Raw genomic sequence first — 24,902 nt, 5'->3', positions numbered from 1 at the left:
AGCAATTCAGACATGTTTTAGATTTGAAGAAAAACTTGATCTTTGTGGATAGCTTGATGATAGCGGTTTTATAGTAGCGTTCTCTGGAGGAGCTTGAAAGATGACTAAGGGTTTGTTGGTCTTAACGCATGGTAAGAGATCTAACTCTTTTTATTTAACATCAGGGTCCAATGATGTACAGGGAAATACAAGAGTGCATAAAGGCAGGCTTGATTGCACTAAACATATGAGGAAGCCAAAGGGAGTTAGCTTTGCCGTTCCTCATGAAAGTCTAGAAAAATTCACTAAGGCTGCGAAGATCGGTTCTAGACCGGATACTCCTAGTGCAATGGGAGTTATGAGTCGCCCTGTGGATGTGCTGACTAAGGGCGATGTACGTGGAAGATTGAAGTCGGGCTTGACTTCAGTCCATCTTCTGGCTTGAAGGCGGAGCTGTGAGCTATGGAGATGATAGAGCTTGGCTGAAAATAGTAGCTGGCATGTGAAGACCCAGTTTCCAAGTGGGAGATTGTTGGGGTGTATATGGAGACTAGTTTTGGAGCTAAAAAAGGTGTTTGTTGAATGTTCGCTCGACGCGCGCTCGAGCGAAACTCAAGTTTGAGAGTTCGCTAGATGCCCGCTCGACATTCACCTCGAGCGAGACACAAACCCTAGTGTTCACTCGACACCCGCTCAAGCCAATGTTGATTTAGTCATTCACTCGAGGCGTGCTCGATAGGCCGCTCGAGCGAAATATGCAAATTTTTCCAGATTAGGGTTTCCAGCGCTGTTTGCTATAAATATATCATATTAAACTTATTTTGTACGACCTTAAGCATATTTTGAGATAAAACAATTGTCTAATGAGTGCATATTATGTGAGAGAGCAAAAAGCCCTGGAGAGTGTGAGTTGAGATTGAGTGATTGTAATCTTCTCTAATTAATAAGATTTCTGCAGTTCTATAGATGTAGGCAAATTGCAGAACCATGTATATTGTGCGTCGTGTTCTTGATTGTATAGTTTTTACTTTATTTGCCATCTTTAGTATGTGTGTTTTGCATAACATTTCACAACAAATCTCATAATAGAAGATATAAGCTCCTCATGGAAGCATCAATATCTCTTTCGTCGCTCAACAGATTGCCATCAATAATGTCAATTACCGAAAGTACTAGTAATGATTCCTCTATCCAACTCTTCAAACTCATTTCTTCTGAAAATATGTCATCTGTAGGTCTCTTTCTTGTGAAAGTTTCCATTAGTAAAATGTCGTAACTATACATATCTCCTCTTGTAGAAATAATTCCTTCCGATCCATACTCTATTAAGAAACAACATTACAACTTATCATGAGTATATACATTCAAGTTTTGATAATAAATTAGAAAAAATCCAAACAAAAACATAGATTGTGCACATATCAATATTATACACAAAGACTGCTTACACACACACACACACATTATGTATATTTATATGAGTAGAGAGTGATAGATATGCAAGTTTTAGATAATCACCTGATGCCATATAATCGACAGTAGCGAGAGTTATGGTTCGCATCATAGAATCTCCATCGCCTAAGAGTTTGGCCATGCCAAAATCAGCAACACATGCAACCAAATCTTTGTCTAGTAAGATGTTGTTAGGCTTCAAATCACAATGAACAATAGTTGTTGAATAACCATGATGGAGGTATTTTAGTCTTGATGCCACATCTACCATTATATTTAGCCTTTGCAAGACATTCAAATAATGATTATGGGAATAAAACCACTTCTCCAAGTTTCCATTAGGTATGTATTCTGAAACAAGGGCCTTGAATTCAATGTTGCTACAAATGCTGATGATTTTGATAAGATTTCTTTGACGAGTATTCCATAGTACCTCACACTCTACATCAAAACTCTTGAATGCCCCTTCCACTTGCAAGTTCAAAACTTTTATTGCAACATTCATCCCATTTGAGAGTCTTCCTTTATATACTGATCCAAAACTCCCTTTGCCAAGTGAATTGTTCAAGCTGAACCTTTGTGTTGCCTATACAAGTTGCTGGTGGGAAATTATTTTCCATATAACTAGCAGTGATGGGTCTGCCTCAATTGGAACTTTGGCATTCTGTTTTTTGCATCTAGTATAGGCCAATACAAGGGCAACAAGAAGCAATATTGTTAACCCAATTGCTGGTAGTACGTACTTTAGCACATGCGCCACAATAGTCTTTTTCTTAAGAGGAGAATCTTCTTTACAAGGGAGAACTTGCATTCGTGGAGCACCACAAAGTTCATTATATGACAAAAATGATGCAGCTGAGAAGTTTTCAAATGGTCCTCCTGCAGGAATTTTTCCTTGTAGTTGATTGAAAGAGACATTTAAATATTTCATATATAAAAGTGATTCCAAGGACTTGAGAATCTCGCCAGATAACTTGTTATTGGAAAGATCCAAGAATTCCAAGCTTACCAGTTCTCCACATGCTTCAGAAATTGATCCTTCTAATGATTGTAGGCTATGGAGAGATTAACTAGATCTTTGAGTCCACAGATTGTTGTTGGGATATCACCTGATAACTGATTTCTTGATAAATCTAATATTCTTAGGACTTTCATATTCCCCATCTCTATTGGGAGAGAGCCATATAGAAGATTTGATGACAAATTGACCTCCAAGATATACGTAAGGTTCCACAAGCTTAAGGGAACCATAGAAGTTAACTGGTTGAAGGCTAAGTAAAGATTTCTTAAAGAATTCAAAGTTCCCATGCATTCAAGAATGCCTCTAGTGAACTCATTACTAGCTAAGTTTAATTCTACCAAGCTCTCCAAATTACAAAGATTAGATGGGATGGAACCTTCAAGTTTGTTATTTTGAAGTTATAAAGCTTCAAGCTTGTGCAATTTCCCCACTATAGTTGGAATAGGTCTAGAAAATTGATTGTTATCTAGCAGCAAAGTCGTCAAGCTGTTTAAATTGCCGATTTTCTCGGAATGTTGCCATTTATACTGCAATGACCTATTCCAAAATATTGAAGAGAATTAGAGAGATTTCCAACAGAACTTGGAAAGATGCCATTTAGCGGATTATCCAAAGTCCTTGGTAGCAATTGACAATAAATCTTTCTCAAGAAATTGATACATTTAATAGTCTTCTTGCTAAATATAAACCGAATTTTAATCTAACGTCTCAATTAAAGACTCAAACCAAATGATCTAATATTCTAAAAGGACTAATCAATGATATAATTGGAGCCTCATTGGAACTTTATAAAGAGCAAGAACTTCTCTTTTCTAAGCAATGTGAGATCTCATACACCACCTATCATTATCTTTATCATATAGGGTATCACAATAACTGATATATTTCGAGCATTATACACTCTTTATATCAATTATCTATCCATGGTAAACTGTTAGAAGGTTGTGACATGATGCATACATGCATGCAGGGCTCCCTAGTGATCCAAATCACATTTGTATTTGCCTCTTGCAAGCTACTACTCTGGTTGTGCCAAAAAAGCTATAAAAATATAGAAAATGATACTCTAACCATTGGTTTTTATCGCTAGAATTTTTTATTTTTACTTAGTGATTAAAGAAGTATTTTTTTAATAATATTATGAATTTTTTATTTTTTTAAAAAATATTTAAAACTGTTAAAAAATATATATAAAAAAAAGATCAATTATACCTAACGGTAACTTCCAATGAGAGCTGGGAGCCATCGACGTAGCACCTCTTAAAAATATTGGTTAAATCCTAAAAAGTCGATCTCTTGTGATAATTTTCAGCGTTTCACTTTTTGCTTTGAGAATTATATATATATATATATATATATATATATATATATGTGTGTGTGTGTGTCATTTAATGGTGTTCTTAATATTGATTTTGTCATCTCCAATCATATTGTTTATGTGGCGCATTTTAAGTGGTTTCATATGTCATCGACTTGATACAGAACAATCACTTTAAATATTGTACCATCTCATGAACAAGTGCGACTGAGAATAACAAAATCAAAGTTAAAAGAGTAGTATTACTCTTTTTTATATAGGCTAATGTGGCCAGCAGCTTCCGCAACAATAGTGTAAAAACATGCTTGCAAATATTTTTTTATTTTTGCTTTTAAATTTTGTTGACAACAAAGATATACTATTGTAAAATAGACGTGTACAATATCTTTAGTAAAGAGAAATGTTGTTGTTTAGTGACTTAAAATGTATCCTCTGATTTTATTATTCCATCTTGTTGGCGACTATTTGATTCCCGTAGGCAAAATATTAAAGAGCTTACAATTCTTTACAACTTATTTTAAATAAACCAATGTAATAGTGCCACTTCGGCTAGTTTGGATCACAAACTTATTTTAACTCATCGTTACAATTTTTTTAAATTCCAACACAAAATATAATAAACAATTCAATTTTTTTAAATTCTAAAATAATAATAATATTAAAAAATAATATTTTAACAATATTTTATCATCTCAACTCAACTCAGTTCAACATCCAAACGCATTCTATTTTTACTTTCTTATTTATGTTGACTTGATAGTATAGGAACAAAAATAATGTATAGTAGTAGCCCATATTAAGAACGAAGTTGATGAACTATAGTAGTAGCCCACATTATAGTAGTAGCCCATATCAAAAATATATGTTGGCATTGTAAGTCGTCTGGCTTACTACTTGCATGAGGAATAGACGATAGAAATTGTTAATGGGCACATAGAAAACTACAAATGTGGTACTGGATCACGATGGAGAGCTTAACCCAAAGATTTCTGATTTTGGTTTGCCTTAGCTCGACGAAGAGGGAAAATACCCATATCAGCACTCGAGTAGCTGGAACGATGCAAGGCTGCATCTTTCTCTCTAATCTTCTATTTAGAGCCCACTTGCAATTCTTTTTATTTTCTTTCTGTTTTCCCTCCTTAGCTGTAAAGAGAATTGCAAATTAGGTGTTTGTGAAAAAGTCTCACACACCGTCAAAGCTTATCTAGAGAGCCTTGTATTATATATAAAGAGAATGTAAGAAGGATGTGTATTATACAGAAAACAGAGTAAGGGTACAAGTTTGAAAAATATATTAAGATGATTCGTTGCTTGATTGTGTGGTTGTCATATTTGTGCTTGATTGTGTAGGCAGATGGGGCATCATTTAAAGGCAGGTCTGGGAGGTGGGATGAGACACAAAATTCTCATCTTATCATTACACCTTTTTCAAATCCCCATACAAAATATAATAAACAATTCAACTTTTTCAAATCTCAATACAATAATAATACTAAAATATAATATTTTAATCATTAAAATAAAACACAAAATTCTCATCTCACCCCGCAAACCTGCCGAAACATGACCCTGTAACTATATATGTTTCTGTAGATGTTAGAAATTGTTGCGGGGAAGAGCAACATGAAATATCGACCAAATGAGAATTATGTATGCCTTCTAGATTAGGTAAGATTGATCTAAATCCTTAATTATATGCACTTAAGAAAGCTTAGACATATCTTTGTTTTCGTGAACATAGTTCGTTGGACACATAGTTTTGCTTCTTTGTGCTTGAGTTCTGAGTTCACATGTAACGCCCCAAGCCCGGATGGCCTGGAGAATTATTACCTGACACTTAAGAACATGAACTAAAAATAAAACTCCAAAACATTTTTAGCAAAACTCAATCTCAAGTACTCAAAAAAAAAAAAAAAAAAAACTACATTGAAACTCTACAAAGTCATTACTACAGCAAGATAAACTAAGGAGTCCAAAAATCTCCCGGTAGTCATAACAAATCAAACTAATAACTTCAAAAGTCTTATTAAGCCCAAGCCCAAGATAAAATTAAATCTAAAAGACATTAAAACTAAAGGACATCAGAATTCCTTCTTCTAACATCCTCTCCTAGCTTAAACATGCTCACCAATCTAATCCAGGTCCTCAGATGGACTTTCCACATCATCTGAAAAATATTATGAAGATATGGGTGAGTTATCAACAACTCAGTAAGCGTAAGTCATATGCTAGCGTGCAAACATGAGCATTTACAAAGTATAGCATGCAGAACAAAATATTTTCTAGAGTTATCATGCAGAACAGAACATACTTTCAAAAGTAACAGAACGATGGTTTTAAGACAAGTAAAACCCATAATACTTTGGCATAACATAAACTGAGTATCATCATCAGATCCAAACAGAGCAGCAAACAGAGCAGAGACCATGTTTCACCCCCGTGGTAGGGTTGTGCTAACTCCGGTGGCCAAACCAGGCAGAGATAGAGGTGGAATCTTTCATTTATTCTTCTCGGAGCCCCGAGTGTGCACACAGGAAAGACCACAATAAAATCACTTTGTTTCCAAAGTGGGTGCACTCAGAGACAGAGAAGTTGGTACCAACCCAAACAGAGCAGAGCATAACAGAGCAGAGCAGAACAAAGCAGAGACAAAGTCAGATACGAAAACCAGTACACCATGCCAAAGGTTTTCAGATGTTATATCAAAATAATACAAAGTATCAAAACAGAATCAAATAGTTTACACACACTGAACATAAAAACCAGAACATCTTTTCAAATAAATGCACAACTTTTCATATACTCAATATCGCTCATTTTTCAGATTTCAGAAATCACATGACATAATTTAGCTCATGTCTACACAATGCATGTCAGAACATATTTTTCTCTTTTTCGTACAGATTTCATGAGTATGCAAATAAACGATCGAGGTTGGTTTTGTTTTTCCAAAGTTCTCATTTAACCACAAAAATATGCAAAATTTTCAGAAAATCAACCTCAGTCTCAAATAATTCGTGTAAGGCTTAGCATAGGAACCCCGCTTACCTGACTCCTGTAGCGCATCATCTATGACTTGAATACGGTCTCTATCCGTCTCGTCACCTATTCATAAAAATAATATAAACTAAATATTAAAGTCCAACAACACAAAATTGGTCTTAGACAACTTAAGACCCAATTTCTAGACCATAATTCAGTAAGTTTAATCCAACTCAAACAACCAAATAACAATCTGGACAGCCCACACTTTGATCCAAAATATTCTATACCAATCTCAGTATTGTCCAATACAAGCATCATAACCAATGTCAACTCCGGTTATCACTAACTCACACTTATTTCAGCAGCTCATACTCCCAAGCAATCGTCAACAATTTAACCAAGACAACACTACACACTACTCTCTCTCCGTTCCCAACTCCACAACAGGAAAAAAAATATCTCAACACTTCTAGATGTTAAAAGGCCCCAACAAACCCTTCTAAACATTTCCAAAACACTAAACCAATAATCCAAAAATATATCATCACTTCCTAAAATCACCAAATATTCACCATGAACAACATCAAACTCAAAACACCAATATTTAAACCCGAAACAGCCAACAAATTTCCTAACATAAACCAATCTCACACAAACAACTCTATCATCCAATCCAACCGATCCCCTTACTCATTGGACTCAGTCCGGCACAACCAATAAATTCACAGTAAATATGAATTAGCGCAGAAATACATTTAAATATCAAAAGTTCTTTGGAAAAATACTTACAATGCTATAATATAATTTTTGAAAGATCACAGAGTTGTACGAAGCGACAACGCAGCAACAAAACAGTGCCAAATGCACTGTGGCCGAGGGTCTCAAAGACCCACTTTTGAACGGGTGCAAACGAAGACCCGAGATTGATAGGGTAGGGCCTAGGGATGTCGGTGAAGCTAGTGGTGGTGGTGGTTGGCCGTGGGTGGCGGCGCAATAGGCAGTTGTAGTGCAAAAACACCCAAAACTGAAATATTGATGGTGGGGCTTCACCGGTGGAGGTGAGGTTGGATCCATTAGGTTGCTAGGAAGTCGAGGATAATGTGGTGAAGAGATGGTGGCCGGAGGTGGTGCGACGGCGGTGCAAGGAATGCCGCGGCTTCGTGTGGTGCTTGGAGGCTAACGGCGGCGCGACTGGGGCTGGAAACCGGAGGGGGAGGTCGTCGGTGGGTGGGGGTGCTGGGAAGCCGGGCGGTGTCGACTATCACCGGTGCACGGTGGCGCTGGGGTGAGAAGGAGGATCGGACGGAGAGAGAGAGGGAGGGGCGGTTGCAGCGTGCGGGAGAGCCAGGGGAAGAAAGAAGAAAGAAGAAAAAAAAAGAAGAGAAAAGAAAAGAAGAAAAAAGAAAAAGGAAGAAAAGAAAAGAGGAAAGAGAAAATATAGGGAAAGAAATGAGATCCAAACCTCACATCTTGGGTCATAAAAAATGATCCAACGGAAACGATTTTAAAACAACAAGTGAAATAAAATAATTCAAACGCAGTGATTAAAATAAAATAAATAATTAAACGCAACAACAAGTTAATTTAATTCGAGAAGAAATTTAAACACATAACAATAATTAATTTAAAGAAAGCACTTCAAAAATAATTTTTTAAAACAAGAGAATAGATTTTGAATCAATAAAAATAATTCCTTCATTAAAAATACACTAAAAAAAATACGGGGTGTTACATCACATACTTCAAATATACGTATATTTTGTTTATCTTGCACGTTTGATTGTGTTGCTCTCTTCTATTGATTCTCTACTTTTCATTTCCATTCTTTCATGTAATGCTTATTCCAGGTCCTTGTTCTACAACAGAAGGGTGATCTAATGGAGCAGGTGGATCCAAAGTTGTGCTCCGAGATCATCATGGAGGAGGCAATAAGAATGATTAAAGTAGTTCTACCTTGTGCAAATCCATCTCCAGCACTTTGATTCATCATGTCTGCAGTAGTAGCATGCTCGAAGGCCAAATTGTTGCTAATGAAGATATCAAGGATCCAAGCATATATGGAAATGAATATAGGCTTAGAGCTTTAAGAGACCGGATTGATCAGATCCAACAAGTAAGGAGTAGTTCAAGTGAAGTTGAGACCCTTATCCATTCATCAGATCCCACATGGTCTGGAACTTCTTCTACTTTTGCTCACGACCTCTATCCATTCAATCTCTGATAGTCGATAATGTTAGCAAAATATTTCTTCTAATAATAAGATCATACTATATTTGCTTCACCAATCCTAACTTCCTAGAGTTTAAGAAACAACCGTAACTTTAGGTCCATGCTTCTTAAGGATTTTGGTTGGGTATGCGAAACAGTGGTGGGGAAATCTGCTTTTAAGATGAAGATGTAAGATCCTTGTTTTTTTAATCAAATCCTAGAAATGCTTCCTCTAGATTACTTGTATTATGATCTGGAGATTATAATAACTAAATGATAGGAGTTAATGTTTTTAGGCCAAGCACCAGGGCTGTATAGATATACAAGTATTCTCAAATATTTTCAAGTATTCTTAGATATTTCCTTTTTAACCATCACTCAAACACAACATTTTCAATTTTAAATCTTTAACTTTTTCATCTAATCATTAGCTAATCATTATAACTTTTCTAAACTCTCACACAAAATACAAAAAACAATACAACTCTTCAAATTTCAAAACAAAAGTAATACTAAAAAGTTATATTCAAATGACTTTTTAATTTTATAAGATTTTTATTAAGCTTTTTCTTCTTTATTTCTCAATATAGCCATGAAGTGCAAATGAGGTAGGCGGAATTGTCGAGAATGAGTATAGAGAAAAAGTCAAGATTTCAGACTTTGAACCTCTTTCCCCCCCTCATGCAATGTTGGGAGGAAATCTACAAAGAATGATACAACTTTTATAGGCACCAAAACTAGTATAAGTACACAATAATTTTGCTTGGCTTAATAGTTTTTTTTTTTAGAAGAAGACGGTACTCCAATTTTATTAATAGCCCTCACTAATGGGGTTACAATAATAATAAAATCCCAAACCTGGTATTAAAACGTCCATTATTCAAATCAATCTAAACAATACACAAACAAACTAAGACCAAACAAAACCAACAAACAACAATTAACAATCAAAAACCATCACTCTAAATCATATTCTAATATATGGAAGACCCAGTTTAACAGTCCTAATCATAGCTTTGAAACTGATTTACAAACGTACATCACTACATGCAATCATTATTTGGAAGGCGAAGTAATGGTTATAAACAAACTTGACACTCTAACGTTAGCCTCCTGCAATATCCTGTAGAAACTTTTGTTTGATCTTCTGCAGTTTAGCTGAAACACTATTTACATCAATCCTTTGTTCAGGTGAATCTGCACTGCAGTTCAAAGCCAATCCCATAATGGAGGACAAGCAATTCTCCATAACAGAATAATCAATGTTGTCTCCCAATAAATTGATATCAACGACTTCCATTATTGAAAGGAATAACGATTCTTCTACCAAACGTTTCAAGCTCACTTCACCCGTAAATACATCATCTGTAGGCTTCTTTTTCGTGAAAGTCTCCATCAATAAGATACCATAGCTATAAACGTCGCCTCTTGTAGAAACAATACCTTCAGATCCGTACTCTGTACATTTATACATTATAATGAAAAAAATTAATACAAAGAAACAAAAGGAAAAGGTCATTATTTTATCAAAAGAATATGATAAGCTTTTATGTAAGACTGGAATGTGAATCTCACCTGGTGCCATATAACCAATAGTAGCAAGAGTCATGGTTTGCGTGAGAGAAACCCCGTCACTTAAGAGTTTGGCAATACCAAAATCAGCAACATGTCCAACCATATCTTCATCTAATAAGATATTGCTAGGCTTTAAGTCACAATGAACAATAGGTGTTGAGTAACCCAAATGGAGGTATTCTAGTGCCATTGCCACATCAATCATTATATTTAGCCGTTGTAACATATTCAAATGGCGGCTCTCATGGTACAACCATACGTCAAGGTTTGCATTAGGCATGTATTCCATTACAAGGGCTTTGAAGTCCATGTTACTACAAGCACTAATGATTTTGATGAGATTTCTGTGACGAATATTCCGTAATACCTCACATTCTACGTCAAAACTTTTGAATGCCCCCTCTACTTGCAACTTTAGAACTTTTATTGCAACATTCGTGCCATCTAAGAGTGTTCCTTTGTAAACAGATCCAAAGCTCCCTTTTCCAAGTAAGTTGTTTACACTAAATCCTTCTGTTGCTTGCAGAATTTCTTGATGCGAAATTCTTCTCAATGTTGCTAATGGGGATATTTCTAGACCACCTGACGATCTGACATTCCTCTTCCTATGTCTCATTGAGAGTAATGCAAGAAACACTATAAGTACCATTAACCCAATTGTTGGTAGTACATATTTAAGTATATGTGCTGATCCTGTGGCCTTTCTTTTGCATGGTGGAACTTGCAGCCGAGTATCACCACAAAGTGCATCATTTGACATAAACGACGTAGCTGATAAGTTTACAAACAATCCTCCTTTAGGAATTTCTCCTCGAAGTTTATTGAAAGATAGATTTAGATAGTTGAGATATCGAAGTGCTTCTAAGGACTTGGGAATCTCTCCAGATAACTTGTTCCCAGAAAGATCTAAGAACTCTAAACTTACCATTTTACCAAAAGATTCTGGAATTGAGCCTTCTAGTTGATTGGCTGCCAAGGATAGGTTAGCAAGATCTTGTAGCCCACCAATGGTTTCTGGGATAAAACCGGATAATTGATTTCTTGACAGATACAATAATCTCAGGGTCTTCATATTTTCAATCTCTAATGAAAGAGAACCACTAAGAGAATTTGATTGCAGGTCGACTTCCAAGAGATATGTAAGGCTCCACAAGCTCAAAGGAACTGTAGAAGTTAGTTGGTTGGCGCCTAGATAGAGATTTCTCAATGAAGTTAGATTATTTATGCATGCAGGAATGTGTCCAGAAAGCAAATTACCGCCAAAACCAATATCAACCAAATTGGTTAAGTGACAGAGATCAGATGGGATCGGGCCTTTCAGTCTATTACCTTCAAGGTACAGACCTTGCAGCAGGCGTAATCTTCCTACTGTATTCGGAATAGGTTCTTCCAGTTTATTGTAGGAAAGGCTTAAAACTGACAAGCTACTTAAATTACCAGTTTCTATGGGAATTCCACCTTTAATACTGCAATTAGATAGATAAAGATTTTGCAGAGAGCGAGAGAGGTTTCCAACAGAATTGGGAAGGATGATATCAAGCGGATTCTTGAACAAATTTAACTCTCTGAGATATATGCAATTCGATAAAGAAGAGAACAAATCCGGAGATTCTAAGGTCATATTGTTGATTCCTAGGTGGAGAAGCTGAAGGAACCTTAAGTTCCCTAATGTTTTAGGAATCAAACCAGAAAATGAGTTCGAAGACAAGTCTAGATGAGTGAGCTGTGAAGCATTAGAGATAGAACTTGGAATTGTTCCAGTTAATTCATTGTTTGCCAAAGAAATCTCCTGAAGATTCGGAAGAAAGAGGCCAATATTGGGTGGAAGATGGCCTGAGAGGTTATTGAATTCCATTGCAAGATATTGCATTGTTGAGATATTGAAGATCCCAAATGGTATTGAGCCAGCAATACTACTGTTTGCGAGAGTGAAAACCTCTAGATTTTGTAGATTGCCAATTTCTCTTGGTAATGCACCTGTCACAAAATAAAAAATCAAATATAATCTTATTCAAAAAATTGTGCTTATATAAATCGTAAAACTCAGCACATTCCTAATGAAACAACCAAGACTTCATAGAGCTAACAAACACAGTTGACAATAAACAATTATGCCCAAGAATCACGTGGCCAGTTGGTTGTTTAGGACCTCAATCATGCAACTTCACTTTGCCACTCAATCCCACTAAACCAACAATTTTGAATCAGGGACTTCATATATGTCTACAACTTGTTTTAATCAAACTCTAGGATTATTTGGGTTTAATTGACTTAACATGATATTTTGTAAGTTGTTAAGGTCAAACTCTATAGCAGTACTTTGGCTTTATTAAAGCTGAATCAATGTTGACATCCATATAATCGACCCAAACAAGAGTACTCATCATACCTTTGAAGTTGTTGAAGCCAAGATATAATCCTGCAAGCATGGTTAAGTTCCCTATTTCTGGGGGTACTCTTCCTGTGAAATTGTTGTGGGATAATGATAAAGATTGCAGCTGTTTGCAGTTGAACAAAGCAGATGGGATAGCACCTGGGAAACCGTATACCATTCTAAAATAAAAGATCGTGTTTTTTCTTATAACCCAGTAACGGAAAATATAATCGACCAACCAAGACTATAGATACCTTCAAAGTTGTTGTTGTTAAGGTCTAGAAATGCAAGCATGGTTAAATTCCATATCTCTGGGGGTACTCTTCCGCTGAAATTATTAAACGACAACGACAAAACTTGTAGCTGTGTGCACTTGAACAAAGTGGATGGGAGTTCTCCAGAAAACTGATTTCGAACGATAGAAAGCCTGTTTAAGTTCGGAAGATGATCAAACATATCCATTGGTAGTACACCAGACAGCTGATCATTATAAGCAAGATCAATGATTTGCAGTGAGGGGAGGTCGAAGAAAATGGAGGGCATCGGGCCCGAAAGCTTGTTCCTTCCGAGATAAATTTCTTGCAAGGTAGAAATGTTGAAGATGGAGGAAGGTATGGAGCCAGAAAGCTGGTTAAAACTACAACTAAGACGCTGCAATGAAGATATGTTAGATAGGGATGGTGGGATAGTACCTGTAAAACTATTACCATGTAGAGCCAAATGTTGAAGTTTTGACAACAATCCGATCCATGATGGGAATTCTCCGCTGAAGTCATTGAATCCAAAATCCAAGGTTTTCAATCGGCGAAGATGAGCCAATTCTTTGGGTATTGAGCTATGAAAGCTGTTGTTTCTGATGTTTAGTCTAACAAGAAATGAAAGGTTCCCCATTTGTGGAGGAATTGTACCTTCAAGGGCCATAAAGGAAAGGTTTAAGGCTGTGATTCGATGGTGTCTGGAACCGCACCTCACACTTACCCAGTTGCATACAGAGGTACTACTCGTTGACCAATTGTTTGTCAAGACATTATGAGGATCATATTGAGAAATACGAGCTTTTAAGGCAAGCAGAGCATGTTGATCAGAGGTAATGTTTCTGAGAGTTGCTGCATCAACTAAGCTGGGCAGGTAAGATTGTGCCACAAACAGCGTAACAAAATGGAGGAGAGAAAAATAATAAGCCATGTCCATGAGAGTAGTAGTATATGTTGGTGAGTTACAAGGTGGATCAGCGTAGAACTCGAGGTTGGAAAAGTGAGGCTTTATATACAAGGAGATCAGTGCCGCATCCGAGAAATAGTATGAGATCGAGATGATCAGAGGTTAAAAATTTGCGAAATTAGATAGTTTGTCTATGCATTAATTCATACGCAAACGCCGGGTCAATAGACATCATGCATGCATGCTACCTAATATACAAGAAATCATGTATATGGTCTATAGACTCTGAGGTCTTCGTCCAACCTCGAGTAATACATTCATGCACGCAGCCTGACGTTCATTTCCTTTGCTGTCTAGATGCGTAAGTGAAGGTTCACGCTTGGGCCCTGGACACAATCTGTTATCCACCATACAAAACGGTAGCAGCTTGATGAAAGAGAACCAAAAAATTAGGAGAAAAAAACGACGACATTAAAGTCATGGCGTAGGGAGAGGGAGAGAAAAAAAGCTCTCCCGTTGAATGTGTAATAGTATTGGGAAAGAGAACCAAAAAATTAGGAGAAAAACGACGACGTTAAAGTCATGGCGTAGGGAGAGGGAGAGAAAAAAAGCTCTCCCTTTGAATGTGTAATAGAATTGGTTTACTCTCTCAAAATTAAGTATTTTGCAAGTTTTGTTTGTTTTTGTTTAAAGTCATAGTACTACTGGTCAAAAGCTCGTGAAGTTTTTTTTTTTATGTATATGTTTATATATATGCCTCATGATGTAATTAATTGTATCTACTCCCTATATATATATATATATATATATATATATATATATATAAAGCTTGGTAATTAATTGAAATTCTAATTTCTGCTCTTTCTGGAAATCAATATGTATGCATGGACTATCCCCAAGAGGATATGCCAGCATCCACCAAGCTACGGACGTTGGGTCGTTGCTCACGTTATATATGGTTTAATGATTAAATAAAAATTTTAAAATTGAAACGTATTTATATATGAATGATGTTGAAATTTTGAAATTGAAATGAAAAAAAAAAAAAAACTCATCTTAACATTCAAATGAGACACATGCATATATATATATATATATATATATATATATATTTATATATATAATTAATATTCATAACAAGTACTTAACGTACATGTAGAAATATTCAAATATCTAGTGATGTTTCGTTTTCAGTTTTCCATTTTTATTCCAAAGTTTCCAATTGCTTGACAACGATTTTCACTAGCTAGCTAATGTATACGTACGTCCCCTCCCGGCCACATATTAATGGTCGGCCGGCCAAAGATATATGCATGAGTGATGCTAGTATGCTGGGCAACCACTAGAACAAATTTCACATTTTATTTTTTTGTTCTTTTCTTTTTTATGTTTTTTAAATATTTTTTTAAGAAAAAAAACATCAATTCACTAAAAGTCACTTAACTATTAATTAAGCCAAAAAAAAAATTAAAAAAAAATTAAAGACATGAGTGATCAAAATGAAGGAGCAAATTCATGGGAAATACCAGCATCTTTGAAGATATAAATATATATACATGAGTGATCACACGCTAATGGTCGGCCAGCCAAAGATATATATATCGTACTCTCAAAATATAAAAAACTTAAACTAAACTTTCAAAGTATAAAAAATACACTTTGCACAATATTTTACCGTTGAGATTTAAGCAATACAAGTGTGATCAACACGTTTTTGGTACGTAGTAATTTGAGACTAAAGTAGTACCGTTGAATTTCGATAGTTTTTTTTTTTTTTTTCTTTTTTTGAATCTTGAATTAAGATAGTTTGAGACTACGTACGTACAATGTTTCGATTTTGATAATCTAGAATGCAAAGTACGTACTAGCACATATATACACTTTGGTAATTTGAGGGTGAAAATTTTATTTCTCCCTAAAAATAATTCATTGTCAACATATATATGGCGTTAATGGCGCTTTTTATAATCAAAGCGGCCGGTCATGGTGATATCATGCTTTCAATCTTTTATATAAATATATATATAGAGAGAGTATTGTTACAAAGCAGTCTCCCTAAAAATAATTCATTGTCAACATATATATGGCGTTAATGGCGCTTTTTATAATCAAAGCGGCCGGTCATGGTGATATCATGCTTTCAATCTTTTATATAAATATATATATAGAGAGAGTATTGTTACAAAGCAGTCGTTGTAGTTGTGCACACATTGCACATACTACGTGGCTGCTTCTGATTATTTTTTGTGCAAAATGCACCAGACCTTCTGGCTTCTACCCCTTTCTCTCTTCCTCTCTCTCATCATTTCTCTCTCCAACATCTCTCATCAGGTCTCTCTCTCGCTGGCTCTTTCTCTCTCCTCGACTCTCTCTCTCATCAGATCTCTCTCTCCTCGACTCTCTCTCTCATCAAATCTCTCTCTCATCCCTCATCGACTCTCTCTCACATCTCGGTCTCTCTCTCTCTCATCGTCTCTCTCTCGCCTGCTCTCTCTCTCTCATCATCTCTCTCTCCCCTCGACTCTCTCTCTCATTATATCTTTCTCTCATCTCTCATCTCTCATCTCGGTCTCTCTCTCATCATTTCTCTCTCTCATCAGCTCTTTCTCATCGTCTCTCTCTCAGTCTGGAAGTAATTTCAAATTTGAGAGATGTGTGGTTTGGATGATGCCACGTAGGGTGTGCAAAAGTGGCTGCTCCCAATATTTTTCCATATATATATTGCTTCAAGAGTAAGATATGTAAGTGTATATATGTGTATATATGTATGAATCATGTACATATATATATATATGTATTATATATGCATGTAATTAAGCAGTAATTTGATGCTGGGGTGGAAGTGCCCCAAAAATTGGAAAAAAATTATAAAATAAAATCAATATTTTTTATATGAGCTGCCAAACTTTATATAGTGAATATTCTCCTTATTATTCTCAGAGTTTCGAGTGTGCATACAGGAAAAACTACACAAAAACTACTTCATTTTTAAAGTGGGTGCACTCAGAGACGCAGAAGTTGGTACCAACTCAAACAGAGGTCACAGTTTTACACCCGTGGTAAGGTCAGAGCAGAGCAAAAAAAGAATTAGACACATAATCAAGATGTCATGCCAAAGATTTTCAAATACTTCATCATGTCAAGAAAAAAAAAGTACAATATAAATTATGATCATTTTCACATATGGAATATAATACCCAACCTGCCCACAAGTCAAACTCAAGCATCCACACAACTTGCAATAGTTCCTGCCCGACACACCTCATCACTTAATCAGACAAATAAACCACCCCAATACCCAACATCAATTCAAAAACAGCCTGCATACAAATCTCGAAAACTATTAACATGGACTCAACTATCAGTGAAGACTCCAACACAGCCGACATATAGCTCAAACAGCCAACCACTAACATACTAACCCGAACCTCCACATGTCAATCCAACATAATTAACCCAATAGCAACCATAGAGAAAAACTGGACAGCCACATAATACCACATATCTCATAACCAACATCAACCCAAATAGCAAAAGCTACATCCAAACAATCTAACATTAACTCTAACAGTTAGTATATAACTCAAACAGTAACAAACAACCACTCCTCAAACCCGAGCATCAACTTAACTCCCTGCATATCCAACACAATTTGTCCAACCTCAAGACCAGTCCAACACATTAAGCCCGCTTACAAAATCTCACGCAACCACCACAACAACCACACGCTATCCACACTTCAAATCCAACCAAGAAATCACAATTACACAATTTTCAATATACAACAAAGTCAGCAACGTCTTCCAATAGGTACCAATATACATATCACTTTTAACTAAATAATAAAAAGGCGGTACTAACGCTCTAATTATCTTACCAAATTTTATGCATTTAATTCAATAAAACTCGATGGCGAGGAGAAGCTGTCTAAGGCTTATTTTAGTGCCCTGTGATACAACGTAATGGTGTTAGTTGAGATTTGCATATGAGGTCATAATTATTGCATGACAAAGTGAGAGAGGGTAATCTGAAAATTTAGAGAGAAAGTGAAAAAAGAAAAGAATAAGACCAATGGAGTTAACGGTGAGGGGTGCTGATTGACGTTCAATTCAAAATCCAGTGAGAAGATTTGACAAAAACCAATACCCTCAAATAATGGTGGTGTTGCACGGCTATACAATGGAAAGGAAGAAACAAAATTAACCATAGAAATAAATGTATGCATCTCAGGTAGAGAGACGAACACAGAGAGAGATCTAAAACTTAGTGAGAGAGAGAGAACAATGTAGAAGATCTAAATTTTCTTGGGTGAGGAGTATCATGTGCAAATCGAGAGTTGAGGAGTGTATTACCTGCGTGAAGGGGAGATCGGTGATGATGTCCTTAGCGAGGGTGCTGTGTGGCAGGGAGGTGGTGGAGATGCTCGTTGATCATTAATTTCTCTAGTGATAGGGCTCGACGTTCACACGTTTCCATGGCTCACGAACGCATGACACCAAGAGTTTCAGAATTTTCGTAGGAGAGGGAACAATATCTAGTGATGTTTCGTTTTCAATTTTTGATTTTTATTCCAAAGTTTCCAATTGCTTGACAACAATTTTGACTAGCTAGCTAACGTACTTCCCTCCTGGCCATACGCTAATGGTCGGCCGGCCAAAGATATATGTTGAGGAATAATCTCATACTGCATGTGGATAAGGTATTGGGCATGTTTATAAGGAATGAGCAATCCTCTCTTGTTAAACCAGTTTTATGAGATGAGTTAGACCCATAAATTTCTTCATAGTATCAGAGTTTGCCACAGGACGAATGAGAGTCCACACTACTACCCCATGACAAGGACCAGGAAAAATACTAGTTTGCACTTGAGGGAGGGTGTTGATAAATAATTTCACATTGCCTGTGGACAAGGTTTTAGGTATGTTTATAAGAAATGAACAATCCTCTCTTGTTGAACCTATTTTATGAGATGAGTTAGGCCCATAAATTTCTTCAATATATATATATATATATATATGTTGATGTTGTCTTTCGCGGGTCTGGGCAATTTTGCGCGAACAAAATTCGTACGATCACCTGCACAGTAACAACGAGGGGGGGACCTCGGGTTTCATTGATTCTCCGATGGTTAAGTCAGTAATGGCGTTGAAGATGAAGATGAGTTATATTGATGGTGAGAGTGTAAGATTACTTACATGTGTGCTGCAGGTAGTGTTTATTTATACTTGCCGACCTGGACTCCATGGTAGTGGAGTGTTGTAGAGCAGAAGATTATCTATTCACACTATCTACTCGCCGAGCTATCTTTGTGCTGTCAGTTCGCCAAGCTATGAAGTCCTCAGTGTTACTGAGTGATATTTAGGCCATGGGCCACATTGAATGTGGCATGTTTTCTGTCTTGGGCTCTTTCCATCTCATTAATGCTGGTGTGAACCGCCGCACATTTTCTCATTTGGCATTGAATGCTATATTCTTTCCTTCTTAAGCCTTTCCTGTATCTTCTGTCTTGTTTCCAGATGTAAGCATGATCCGACCCGGGTTTTGACCCAGGAGCTACCGTTTGACCTAGTCCATATTTTGTACCTGGGCTCTAATCCGGGCCTTGCCTCCAGCTCGACCCAGCCCAAACCTTATATCTGAGTTCTAACATGGGCCCTGCCTGTAGCCCAATCCAAGGGATTTTCTAAGAAGTTTATTTTTTTTATTTTTGGCAGGCAAGTCCCTATGAGGATTTCTAACCTGGGCGAGCACATGGAAGGTAAACAAGTTTGTGTGTACTTATCCATTCTTTCTCCCCAGATCAAATGGGATGCGAACCGATCTCTGCCATCAATGAATAATCATTAATTATGTCCTCATTAATTGAAGTTGCTTCCTGGTGTGAACTTCAATGTTGCTCGGGATTGGTTCATTTCACGCACGCATGTAGTAGGTAAACGTCATTCTGTATTTCCGTGGCGGGTGTATCCCTTCGTACTTTGCGCTGCTCTTCCAGACACCTAGTTGTTCCATCGCACTGTTTTTATTCATTTCTTCCTCCTCTCTCTTCTTTTTTCCATTTTTTGTCTCATTTCCTTCTTCGTTTCCCTAAAACTCAAAAAATATTCTTAGCTTTTTGCCTACTTTCACTATGACCAAACGATGCAAGAACGATCCTCGCTTTAGCTATTCTGCAGGGAAGCAGTGGACATCGGCATTGACTAGCAATGACCTCCGCACATTCTGTAGACAATACCCTATTCCTCCTAAAACCATTCTTGAAATCCCTACTTCTCGCATTCCAATGGTGGACGTGGATGGCCTAGCGACAAAGGTGGCTTTCTATCCATATATGTTTTCCAACGGACTACGCTTGCCAGTTTGCCTTTTAGTGCGTGATATCTTGGATTTTCTGCAACTAGCCCTGACGCAACTTAACCCTAATGTTTGGCGTCTCATAATGGCTAGTTGTGTCGCTTTTCGAATCATTCTGGGTGGTCCAGAAGATTACCCTGATCAAATTGCTCCAGAGTTTCTATCGGTGTACCATATCAATTGGCTTGTTGGGAACATTTGTCGTTTCCAATCCCAATCCTCTGAGAATTGTTTCACTCTCCTGGAGAGGTGTCATTCTTCAATAAAACATTGGCACTGGCGATTCTTTTGTGTATTCGGCCTAGATTGGGAGTTCCCGGAAGGAGAGCGGGAATATAAAGAGTCTCATGTTTGATCTGTCTGGGGTAAGGTTCCAACTTCCAAACCTCTCTCCATCAAGTTATCAGAGAGAGAAGAATTCAGGATTGCTTCCGTAATGTCCTGGGCAGCGGCTCATCTAACCCTTTCTGAGTCTTATTCGTTGCTAAGCGATGAGAATATTTATCACTACATTGTACTTCCCCATTGCTCGCATGTGCTAATCGGGAGTTTTTAATGGTTCCCCTTTCTCCTCCGAGGGAGAAGCACTGCGTGGCTTCTCAGCCTAAAGTTAATTGCGCAAAGAGGTCTCGCACAGAAGAAAGTGTTTCTATGCCTGTTCAATCTGTGTCAACCCAGGGTGCCCCTGCGAAACCTTCACGTTCCCCTCTACTGAGCATTCCTCGTAAAGAGAAGAGGAGGTCCCACCGAGTGGCTCCAAAGACTAGTTCCCACCGGGTTGCTCCAGAGAGCAGTTCGCACCGAGCTGCTACAAAGAGCAATTCTCACTGAGCTACTCCTAAGAGCAGTTCTCATCGAGTCCTGGCAAATAACCCCTCGATAGGTAATTTCTTGAGATTTCTAATACCCTTTCTCCTTTTCGCTACGCTCGTTAAATAAAAGATAATAAAATTTTGCCTCCTTTTTAAGGCTCCACTAAGGGAGATGAGGCTGACATTGTCATTGCCTTTCTTTTTTTCTCGATGTTTGATCGTCCGGTGTCTCGAGGTTCTAGTCCAACGACGGGAGCTTTCCCCTCCTTTGAGGAGGTTCTTAGTCAAGGGGGTTTCACAGCATGAGCCGCCAACTCCTTTTGAGGAAAGAATTGCCAAGGTTGAAGCTTCCTTCGGCGAGTGCTTAACTAACTCCCCTATTGCGCCCCTAAAGCTCTCAGGTTTGACTCCCCCCATTTTCCCTACTATCCCCATTTCGACAGTTTTCGTCACCCTTCCAGTTTCACCCTTAGGATGGCTATGGAGGTTACACTTATTAGAGACAAGGAGCTAACTCCTCCTGAGATTACGGAACCGTATTTAGAGGAGGCTATGCAACTGATTCCTTCTGAAGTTCATGTCTCCTCATCAATGTTGGAACCGACTCTCAAGTGGGTCCCTTCAACGGTTCCAAAAGTTGCCCCTCCTCCTCCTCCAATCTTTCGGGTATTTGCTCCTTGCATCTTTGCTCAAACCTTTTTCCCTTCTTCTCTCTTTTTCTTTATATTTGTTTCTCATGCTAAGTTGTTCATTCGTTTTAGGAATGCACAATCCCTCAAGCTGAGACTACTCCTCTGTTCCATGAAAACGTTATTATGGTGGAGGACAATTCTCCATCCTCTTCCCCTTATTCGGAAACGGTCCTCCCCTTTCTGGGACTGCTCAGGATGAGAGTTTGGCTCTGGCTGAGGAACGGCCAAGCTCTCAGTTTGTGCTCCCTCAAGCTCTCCAAGTTGAAGTTCCCCTTCAACCCGAGGAGGAATCTGGTCTGCCTCCCATGCCTGCTGAAGCTATTCTGTCGTTGGTGTGCGTAAAACCTTCTTCCTCTTCTGGGAAAGGAAATTCGCAGGAGATAGGGGCTGGTTTTAAGAAGGCACAGGCGAAATCATTCAAAGTGTAGGCCTGGAAGTTCAAGCCTCTGTTGGCTAATGTAAGCATTTCTTCTCTGTAAGCTAACTTTCACTTTTTGCCTTTTGCTTATAAATTTTATCCTTTCCTGTCCTTTCAGGCTATAGACCAACTCACAGAGATGGTTTCCAGAGAGTGGGAGGCTCTTGAAGAGGATTTTAGAGCTCAGACGGTGTTAAACAATCTTATACACTTGCGAGGGATGAAAATGAGTGATGACCTCCACGATTTAACCATGGAGAATAATTCCTTGAGGGACGACAATGAGTCCCGTCATCAGAGATCCGTGCTCAATGGAAAGAGATTGAGGTGATGGAGCGGAAAATGAAGGCAATGGAGCATAAGGTTGAAAGAATGGCTTTGGAAACCAAGCTCAAACATAAGGAGATTCAGTTGAGAGACCTGGAGATCAATGAAAGCAATACGGAGATTGCTTCAAAGGTCCAAGAGTTAGAATCTGCCCAGAAGGAGATTGAGGACCTCCAAGTCCACTCCGAGCTTCTTCTAACTGAAAGGGAAAGCGCCCAAGACGAAGTGCAGAGGCTGGAGTGTGAGTTGAAGCCCCTCCAAGAAGAGCTGAAGCAGTGTAAAGAAGCCATCGAGACATTGGTGAAGGTAAAAAGGCGTGCCATTGAAGTTCACTGCTGAATGTTCCACAAGTATCTAGGGATCGCTACTCAAGGAGATAAGATAAGGGCTTCAGCTCGGCGACTCCAACTCAAGGTTTCTCATCTAGAGTCTTCTCTAGACGTAGCTCGGCTCCACACGAACCTTATTGAATCCCAACTCAGAAATGCTCCCGCCCTGCACGATAAAGCCTGGATTTATGGGTATAGGGAAGGTCTCGAGCATCTCCAGGATGTACTAATTGAGAATCCCAAGACCGATTTTCATACTTTAAATCTTCGAGAAATCCCTCCGAATAAGTCTGCTTATGGCGAAATGTTGACATGGGGTGTAGATAACATGCCTCTAGCCTTCGGCGATGCTCCTCCTTAGACTTCGACCTCCCCCCCCCCCCCCCTCGTTTATTTTTGTTTCCAGACCTGCAATGGTCTTTGATGTAACTTTGAAAATTTTATACAAATGAATGTACCTTTGGTTTGGTTGAACTTGGCTAATTTAAACCTTCTATTTTTTTCTTCTTTTTCTGTCTGTTGCATTCGTTGGTTTTCCTTTGTTGAATCTGTGCATTTTGATTTGTTATGGGCAAAAACCAAAAGAGGTATCCTTTAATTGTTGAAAACCGAGTTAGTCTCTTTTTTGTTGTTGGAAATCTAAGCTAAGTTTCTTTGCTAGATGTTTACCTAGTGGCACCTCTTTACTGAGAGTTTACCGAGTGCCACCCATTTACTGAGAGTTTATTGAGTGCCACCCCTTTACTGAGAGTTTACCGAGTGGCACCCCTTTATTGAAGGTTTACCAAGTGGCACCCCTTTACTGATGGTTTACCGAGTGGCACCCCTTTACTGGGTAAGACTCTTTTAGACGGATGTTCACCGCGCAAGACTCTTTTAGGCGAATGTTCACCGTGCGAAATTCTTTTAGATGGTTGGATGGTACCTCTTCGTTAGAAATGTTCTAAGCAAGACTCCTGTCAAATCTCATATTTGTTTGAACACATCCTGATCGCTCATGTTGACGTCCTTTCAATTCCTGTTTGCTTTGAATGCTGCTTAATTCCGTCGATGCAATTATGTCCGCTGTTAATTCCGCATTAATTTCGTATTTAACTTCTCCACGAACTCTGTGTAGCACGTCGGTTGCAGTTTCTGCATTTTTCGAATCTCAAGGGACTAAGGTTTCCCAAGAGAGACAAGTGGATAATAGGGGAGGTCTTGGAAACTCGTGCTGCTCAGGGAGATCTCAGGAGTTACGACGCCCCGGCATGCCAAGCGCCATTCTTGTCTATAAAAGGGGTTTCTCTTTTCTGAGGAATTCATCATATTCTACCCTTTATTCATTCTTTCTAGGTTTGGTGACTTCCCAATTCTCATGCCTCTCTTCTTTTATGCTTTACATCACAAGGGGCGCCGCCTTCTTTTATGGTGTTTAGGTTGTCGTTGGTTATAGCGGTTTGAATATTGAAGAGGAAATAAGTCACCCATACTTCTTGTCTTGCCCTTTCGCTTATGGTGCCTCGCTTGTTCTTACCCCTTTTCTTACGGGGGTTGACTCCCGAAGTTGTTGCATCGGAACTCACTGTGTGTGAGTTCTGGGCAGAGCAAGGACAGGACAGTGGCATGATGATGGTGACTGAGGAGGGCAGGAACAAACGGTTCAAGGCAGAAATCAAGTCTTTAGTGTTGATTTCGTTTGTCGCTTCAACATCTATCTGTCCTCCACGTCGTCCACCTCAATTGACCCCAAACCCAGTTTGCTCTCCTAAAAATTTGGGTAGGGTTCCACTGGACTCCCTCTTCCCAACGAGGAAGATATCGCAATGCTAAGCGTCTTGTTTGGTGCTGCATGGGGAAGGTATTGCATTGCTGAGCGCCCTATTTCTGCTCAGACTAACCCGGATCTACTGGGCGC

The 24,902-nt window shown here is 38.2% G+C and overlaps 1 protein-coding gene and 1 long non-coding RNA gene across 2 annotated transcripts; both read right to left on the bottom strand.

Moving 5' to 3' along the window:
- Positions 1–9,796: 9,796 nt before the first annotated feature.
- LOC121263988 (probable LRR receptor-like serine/threonine-protein kinase At3g47570) lies at positions 9,797–13,655 on the bottom strand. The gene is made up of 4 exons (XM_041167002.1): positions 13,167–13,655; positions 12,928–13,071; positions 10,539–12,515; positions 9,797–10,421 (listed from the first exon to the last, which is right to left on the bottom strand). Exons 1-4 carry the CDS (start codon positions 13,453–13,455, stop codon positions 10,069–10,071), a joined length of 2,763 nt encoding a protein of 920 aa, XP_041022936.1. The 5' UTR covers positions 13,456–13,655; the 3' UTR covers positions 9,797–10,068.
- A 3,537-nt stretch (positions 13,656–17,192) lies between these two features.
- On the bottom strand, positions 17,193–18,603 carry LOC121264079. Its single transcript, XR_005940450.1, has 2 exons — positions 18,426–18,603; positions 17,193–18,020 (listed from the first exon to the last, which is right to left on the bottom strand). It is a non-coding gene; the product is annotated as an uncharacterized LOC121264079 (long non-coding RNA).
- Positions 18,604–24,902: the final 6,299 nt, after the last annotated feature.

The sequence above is a fragment of the Juglans microcarpa x Juglans regia genome, chromosome 5D, assembly GCF_004785595.1.
Source record: "Juglans microcarpa x Juglans regia isolate MS1-56 chromosome 5D, Jm3101_v1.0, whole genome shotgun sequence".
NCBI lineage: Eukaryota > Viridiplantae > Streptophyta > Magnoliopsida > Fagales > Juglandaceae > Juglans > Juglans microcarpa x Juglans regia.
Note: the sequence above shows the minus strand (reverse complement) of the source record. Positions and strands in the feature narration are given on the sequence as shown.